The following is an 8138-nucleotide window of genomic DNA, read 5'->3' as shown; positions in this document are numbered from 1 at the left end:
ACTGACCAATGGGAAGGAGGAAAGACGTGGGGACTAAGACTCTATGTCAGCGGCTGAGACCCTGGCCAACTCTTCACCATCCAATGCCAGACTTTTCCCCGGCGGCTCAACCCGATTGGCCCCTTGTGTTCCCTAGACAAGCCAGGGAGGTCGAGCCTGGCACAACACCCAGCCCTAGCCAAACCTCTGCTGGACCCACATACTTAGGAGCGCCGGAAGGGACTTGGTGGGCATGTACAACTGGTGTAACCCCTTGCATCTTCCCTCCAGACCTCCATAACCCGACGGACCCTGGACTATACATCCTACTCATATCCTCCCTCAGGTGTACTACTATTCAAGAGAAGGGGGTCAAGAACATTTAAACCTAGAACCCAGGAGGGATAAAAGGGCCCCCATCCAAGTCCCCCTACTTATGGGACTAGGACTAGCAGGATCCACGGCCGTCGGAACAGCTGCCCAAGTAACCAGCCACGAAAATTATAGAGTTCAGTAGGCAGATAGATCAAGACTTAAGCACTCTGGAAAAATCCGTTGGCCAACAGGAGGACTCCCTCAGTTCACTCGCAGAGGTAGTATTACAAAACAGACGAGATCTAGATTTGCTTTTCCTAAACCAGGGAGGCCTCTGTCTGGCCCTAGGGGCGACCTGCTGTTTCTACACCAACCACTCAGGGGTGATCAGGGAAAGCCTTAGCCAGCTGCGAAAACGCCTGGCTGACCGAGAAGAGGCTAGAAAGGCCAAGGGCAATTGGTAGGAGAATTTACTTTCCTGGTCCCCCTGATTAACTACCCTGCTCTCCTCCTTGGCAGGACCAGTCGTTCTGCTCCTCCTAGGGCTACTATTCGGCTCCTGAATTGCCAAATGCCTCCTCAATTTCATACAAAATCAAATACAAGCTGTAAAGTTGATGGTTTTACACACTCAATACTCCAGGATTGTAGAGAAGGGTGCTGAATCAACGATTTGATTCGGGCATAAGACCAATAGGGAATGTGCTAGGGGGAGGGACCGTGGCATGGAAAGATTACTGAATGTGCTGGGGGAAGGGATCCTGGCATGGAAAATTACTGAATGGGCTAGGGGCAGGGACCCTGGCATGGAAAGATTACTGAATGTGTTGGGGGCAGGGACCGTGGCATAGAAAAATTACTGATTGCTTTAAAGAAACAGTGATATGCCAAAACCGGTTTGGCTCAGTGGATAGAGCGTCGGCCTGCGGATTGAGGGGTCCCAGGTTCGATTCCGGTCAAGGGCATGTAACTGGGTTGCGAGCACATCCCCAGTGGGAGATGTGCAGGAGGCAGCTGGTCGATGTTTCTCTCTCATCGATGTTTCTAACTCTCTATCTCTCTCCCTTCCTCTCTGTAAAAAATCAATAAAATATATTAAAAAAATGGCATAGAAAAATTACTGATTGCTTTAAAGAAACAGTGATATGATAATACCCAGCCAGGTGTGACCTCGTTTTCCTCCCGAACTTTTTACCCTGTCAGTTAATGCTTTGTAGTTTTTGCAAATAAAAGCTTTGCTGCACCCTCGGTCGGTGCTGCTGTTGCGCGGCTCCCTGTGTGGAGGTACGTGCTGTAGTCGTGGACCAGCTTAATAAAGGCTCTTAAATTTAAATTCTGAGTCGGTGGTCTATCTCGCTGATTGAACCCATAACATTGGAAAGTGTCCAAGTACCCATCAGTAGATGAGTGGATGAAAAACTGTGGTACATTGATACCAGGGAATACCATGCAGCAGTAAAAACCAATACTCTCTTACCCTTTCACACAGCATGGGGGGAGGGGTACCTGGAGAGCATCATGCTAAGTGAAATAAGTCAGTCAGAGAAAGACAAGCATCACTTGATCTCACTCATATATAGAGTCTAATGAACAAAACACTGATGAATGGAGTGAATTCAGAGACATGTAAGCATAGAAATTACTGCAGAATCTCAGAGGGAATGTGTGTGTGTGGGTGGGGGGGGAAGAGGTTGGGGAAGGGGTGTAAAAAGAAAGATCCTCAGGTAAACATTAAAAAACATGCTCACACACAATAAAAACAAAGTCCCTGAGCTTTGAGCATTTCATTTTATTTTTCTTTCTCCTTTTCATGTTGATTTCATCAGCAACATTCACTCTTGACCTCGACAAAAACAATTAGATTATGACTTGTCTCCCATCAACTAAGTATTTGTATGAATAACCAAAGATTTCTTATCAACACTGTTTTTAGGCAAGAAGCTATAAATAAACGAAGCTCTCAATGTAAAAATATCCTCGGATGAGGATTAACAACCACAAAAAGAATAACTATCAAAAAAAATGAGTTTACTAATATATCTTTAATAAATATCCAAGAATCTATGAAATATAAATTAAAGCAAAAAAAATACTTAGAAAAAGCAAAGTTCTCCATTAAAATGAAATGTAAAACCATGGTTACCAGAAAAGCTGGGAAGAACAAGGACAGATTAAATGAGGTCATGAAGCAACTACACAGCCACAGATATGCTCAGTATTATGAGTATAATGATGGATTCAGTTTCATGCACCTGTCAAGATTTATGAATCACTATACTTAATACATGCAATTTACTCATTATAGGTTTTCAAAAATGTTTCAAGATAAAATAAATGGCCGTAACCGGTTTGGCTCAGTGGATAGAGTGTCGGCCTGCGGACTGAAGGGTGCCAGGTTTGATTCCGGTCAAGGGCATGTACATTGGTTGCAGGCACATCCCCAGTGGGAGGTGTGCAGGAGGCGGCTGATCAATGTTTCTAACTCTCTATCTCCCTTCCTCTCTGTGAAATATCAATAAAATATATATTTTTTAAAAAAAAGATAAAATAAATGTTACTCAGTTTGGAACAGGTTTTTCAACTCTATGTTCAATCCATACTCTTATGCCCTCTGGGCAAGAGTCTCATCTCAGTGACAAAAAATGTAACAAACAATGAAAAACAATGAAGAACTTTCACCCACGCGAATACTGACTGGGTCACAAAGGCCACATCTCTGGCCTAAAGACAACCTTTGTTTTCCTCTTAGTTTTGCTGCCAGAGCACCACTGGCTCTGATGGGAACATCTGAGAAGCTATTTGAAGACACAAAACTTCTTGATCATAATCAGTGAAAATGACTGCTGCACAGAAGATAAACAAGCCTGGAGTCCCTCAGATCTGTGTACACACGACTCCTTTTCCCAAAAAAATGTCTGGGTGTAAGTTTAGATGAAGACCATTCCATCTAATGGGCTGCAGTCTGGTCCAACAAGAATTAGGCCAGCGTTTCTGCAGTGAAGGGGTCCCCTCAAGGCGATGGTCTTGCAACCAGTGCCCATCACCCATGCAATTGAAGGCATTAAAGCACATGGCCCTCTGCAACACCTGGAGAAAAGAATCCCTTCAAATGTCTTACCATTCCTTGAAAACAGGAAAAAAATTAACGCTGCTCCCAGATATACTTCAGGTTGTCACAACTACCCCCTCTTAGGAGTGACCTCTGTGTCTCAATGCATCCATTTCCACATGAGGACTAGAGAGTCCAGTGTTTCCTGGGAAAATATGGCCAGCAATATAAATTTGGCAAAAACTGCTCAGATAATTTCTGGTCCATAGTCTTCCCCCATGGGCAAAAATGTTTCAGAGCCCATATAAGTTTTTCACTGCATGATGCTTGGAGAGCCCAGATCTCCATATAAACTAAATCATAGAGTCAAAGAAGTCTGAGGGAAAAGCCTTCATTATTTTGCAAGGAAAGAGCCATGAGACTGGCAGTTCTTCCAACTGGCAAGACAGCTCTTTATCTTAAAAATTTCAACATACATACGTATGGTTCCAACATACAAACAAGCAAACAGAAGAGCAAAAAAAGTTGCGGGTACGTTACATAAGGTAGGTGATGCAACGTTTGAGATAAATTCTGACTAATGGGACTTCACCTATTTTCTTATACAATTGTTAAGTCCTAACTAAGAAACTACATTTTCAACACATCTGAGAAACTTTTCACATTCGGACTCTTTTGTGCAGAGCAAATTTACAAATTAGGCTGAGAGAGAACTCACATTAATTACACTCATAACGACTTTCTCCTGTATGAACTCTCTGATGACTGTGAAGGTTGGTGAACCTGGTATAAGATTTCCCACAGTCACTGCATTTATAAGGCTTTTCTCCTGTATGAACACTCTGATGTTGGCGAAGGATACTCTTCCAGGTAAAAGATTTCCCACATTCACTGCATTTAAAAGGCTTTTCTCCTGTGTGAACTCTCTGATGATTTTCGAGAGATTTGTTTTCGGTGAAAGTTTTCCCACAGTCACTGCATTTATAAGGCTTTTGTCGTACATGATTTCTCTGATGACGGCGATGGGCATCGCGACTGGTAAAAGATTTCCCACATTCACTGCACTTAAAAGGCTTTTCTCCAGTGTGAACTCTCTGATGACTTTGGAGAGCTTTGTTTTCACTGAAAGTTTTTCCACATTCACTACATTTATAAGGCTTTTCTCCTGTATGAACTCTCTGATGACGACAAAGTTGACTGTTACTGGTAAAAGATTTCCCACATCCACAGCATTTATAAGGCTTTTCTCCAGTGTGAACTCTCTGATGACGACAAAGTTTACTGTTACTGCTAAAAGATTTCCCACATTCACTGCATTTATAAGGCTTTTCGCCAGTGTGAACTTTCTTATGTCTGTGAAGTTCGAACATAGCGGTAAAAGATTTCCCACATTCATTGCATTTATAAGGCTTTTCTCCTGTGTGAACCCTCTGATGAGTTTGAAGGTTATACTTAGTGGTAAAAGATTTCCCACATTCACTGCATTTAAAAGGCTTTTCTCCAGTGTGAACTCTCTGATGATTTTGGAGAGTTCTGTTTTGGATAAAAGTCATCCCACATTCACTGCATTTATGAGGCTTTTCTCCTCTATGAATTGTCCGATGCTGACAAAGTGCACTTTTCCTGGTAAAAGATTTCCCACATTCACTGCATTTATAAGGCTTTTCTCCAGTGTGAACTCTCTGATGTCTGTGAAGTTGGAAATTAGTGGTAAAAGATTTCCCACATTCATTGCATTTATAAGGCTTTTCTCCTGTGTGAACTCTCTGATGAATGTGAAGGTGAGACGAAGTGGTAAAAGATTTCCCACATTCACTGCAGTGAAAAGGCCTTTCTCCACTGTGCACTCTTTGATGACGACAAAGTTTAATGAAAGAGTTGTAAGCTTTCCCACATTCACCACATATATAAGGCTTTTCTTCAATGTGAATGCTCTGATGAGAAAGAAGGTTACTGTTATGGGTAAAAGATTTCCCACATTCACTGCATTTATAAGGCTTTTCTCCTGTGTGAACCCTCTGATGACTGTAAAGGTGAGACGAAGTGGTAAAAGATTTCCCACATTCACTGCAGTGATGAGGCCTTTCTCCACAGTGCACTCTGTGATGATATTTGCGACCATTGAAAGTTGAAAAAGACTTTCCACATTCACTACATTTATAAGGCTTTTCTCCAGTGTGAATGCGTCGATGACGATGAAGGTTACTGCTACTAGTAAAAGATTTCCCACACTCATTGCACTCATAAGGCCTTTCTGCAGTGAGAACGCTCTGATCATAATGAAGGGCAGTGCTATTGGTAACAGGATTTCCACATTCACTGCGCCCATAGGGCCTTTCTTCAGTGTGCAAAGCTTCATATTCACCTAGGCTGTTAATACTGCTAAAAGCTTTCCCATATTCACTGTACTCATAATGCCTTTCTTCAGTGTGCAAAGCTTCATATTCACGTAGGCTGTTACTATTGCTAAAAGCTTTCCCATATTCACTGCACTGATAAGGCCTTTCTCCAGTGTGACCTTGCTGTAGAAGATAAAAGCTAGAAAATTTGGTAAAATATTTCCCACAATCAGAGCACACAAAACATCCACTTCCAACATTGACATCCTTTTCCTGAATAAACGTGTGGGTACAAGTAATGTCTTTCTTAGATTCTTTTCTGGCGTAATAATTTTTTGTCCTTTGAAATGTCATCCCACGTGTCGAAATAGCATTTGGACAGTCCCTGGTCTGAGTAGCCTTTAGGTGGAGCTGTCCTGATTCGGTAAGAAAACCCTGCCCAACCACCCCGCATGTGAAACCATTTTGGGACACAGTGAAATTGCAGCTGTTTGCAAGGGAGATCCTGTCCACACCTCTAATGAAAGTCTTCTCTCTCACATGCCATTGGTGAATATTGACACTGAAGTAAAACCGTTTTGCACATGCCCCACACCTCAACATTATCTGTCCTTGTTGTGTTCCCTGCAGCTCCATCACGTGGAAAATGTTTCCCAAGACTAGTCCACAACTCTCACAGGGGTGGCTCTTCTGGGAAGACAAAGGTAACTGGGGATTCCTTGCCTGTGAAACTCTCACAAAAAAGTTCTCTTCAGTCACTGCCTCCTCATTCTCTGCTCCACAGCAGCAACCTGAACAAAAGGAAACACTGGTAAAGTACATGTTCACCCTATGAAATAAGAATATCTTCACCACAGCCGAACCGGTTTGGCTCAGTGGGTAGAGCGTTGGCATGCGGACTCAGGGGTCCCGGGTTCGATTCCGGTTAAGGGCATGTACCTGGTTGTGGGCACATCCCCACTGGGGGGCGTGCAGGAGGCAGCTGATTGATCTCTCTCATTGATGTTTCTGGCTCTCTATCCCTCTCCCTTCTTCTCTGTAAAAAATCAATAAAATATATTTAAAAAAAAAAAAAAAAGAATATCTTCACCACAAATGTTTCTCTGTCATGACTAGACCTGATTCCATAGAAAGATTTTAAGGACCAGTGAGGTATACTCTGAGGAAACTGTTGTTATGCATATCGTGGCCCCAAAACTCAGTTGATGAAAAGCAAACCAACTGAGGGACAGAAGCACAGGATGGGACAAAAAGAAGAGAGGAAGGCTCTACTCATTTTTCCTGCACAAACGGCTTCCTTAGGACCTTACATGTTGGACATATGAGTCTATGTAGAATCATTTAAGACGGCTCAAAGCCTTAAAAATGTATTGTATTAGACCACATGATGTTCAACGTCAATATAATAACATGTGTGCACTCCAAGGTACTGCAGGCATGGACCAATGTTAGAGGGCAGAAAAGAGAGACTTGTGAAAGAAGCACAGGTGGAAAGTCAAGAGAGGTGAAGGTTATCCATGGGCTGGGAATCCCAGTAGTAATGATCACTATGAGTGCTGATAGAACCAAGATGCGTAACAGGTAAACACCAGAAACTGCTGCCACGCACAACCACTTCAACAATACAACTGAAAGACAAAACAGACATCATCCATAACCACAGGAAGGCTGGCTGAGTGGAAATTCTACAACTAGAAGGAAAGAGAAAAGCATACTGAGACTCAGAGGAGGTGCAGAAGTAGAGTGTAGAGGTATGGAGGCGCACGCGGAAAAGGCTGGCAAATGAGCACGTGGCACACTTGGAAAGTCTGGCGACTGAGAACGTGGCCCAAGTGGAAAGGGCTGGCAAATGAGGTCACAGTTGTCTTTTTCAATCGGGAGGGAGTCTCAAGCTCCCTACTGCTCTGAACTCCAGTTCCGGGCGAGTCTCTGGGGACCCACTCATTCGGGGAGAAACTGGACTGTCTGGAATCGGTCGGAACTCGAGGGTGGCTTTCTCTCAGCGGTACTTGCAGAGATTACCGGGACACTGAGTCACTGGGTCTCTTAAGGTAGGACTAAGGAGCAGCCATAGCTGCTTGCTCCGCCCCGTTGATCCCCTGAGAGACCGCCCCACCCAACCTGTGGGCAGAGGCTTTTGCATATCAAAGGCCTGGACCTTTGCAATCTGGAAATTACCTAACAAACTGCACCTGGGTCAGAGAGAACCAGAACTTCCAAAAGAAGGCCCAAGGCCCCACAGCACCTTGCATTGCTTCACAGCTGGGCCTGTTCTGGGCACGTCCAAACCCAAAACAAAGAAGAGGAATCTGCAGATCTCTCTGTAGCTCCTGCTGAATAGCCTCAGACAGAGGCTAAATTAGCACCTCCTTAGAAATCCAAGATCTAATGGACCCACTGGTCAGAGGGGGACAATCGAGATTACAACTCCTCAGATCCATAAGGGACACACTCAG

At 43.6% G+C, this 8138-nt stretch overlaps 1 protein-coding gene across 1 annotated transcript; it reads right to left on the bottom strand.

The window, feature by feature from the left end:
- Positions 1-3770: 3770 nt before the first annotated feature.
- Positions 3771-6514, bottom strand: LOC106694414 (zinc finger protein 345-like). Its single transcript, XM_023743762.1, has one exon. The coding sequence runs from the start codon at positions 6502-6504 to the stop codon at positions 4063-4065; it is 2442 nt and encodes an 813-aa protein (XP_023599530.1). The 5' UTR covers positions 6505-6514; the 3' UTR covers positions 3771-4062.
- Between the last annotated feature and the right edge of the window lie 1624 nt (positions 6515-8138).

The sequence above is a fragment of the Myotis lucifugus genome, unplaced genomic scaffold, assembly GCF_000147115.1.
Source record: "Myotis lucifugus unplaced genomic scaffold, Myoluc2.0 scaffold_412, whole genome shotgun sequence".
Lineage (NCBI taxonomy): Eukaryota > Metazoa > Chordata > Mammalia > Chiroptera > Vespertilionidae > Myotis > Myotis lucifugus.
This window is presented reverse-complemented; position numbering and strand designations above follow the sequence as displayed.

Coding starts and splice junctions, on each gene's coding strand:
- LOC106694414 (XM_023743762.1), bottom strand. CDS start 6,504: ATGTACTTTACCAGTGTTTCCTTTTGTTCAGGTTGCTGCTGTGGAGCA.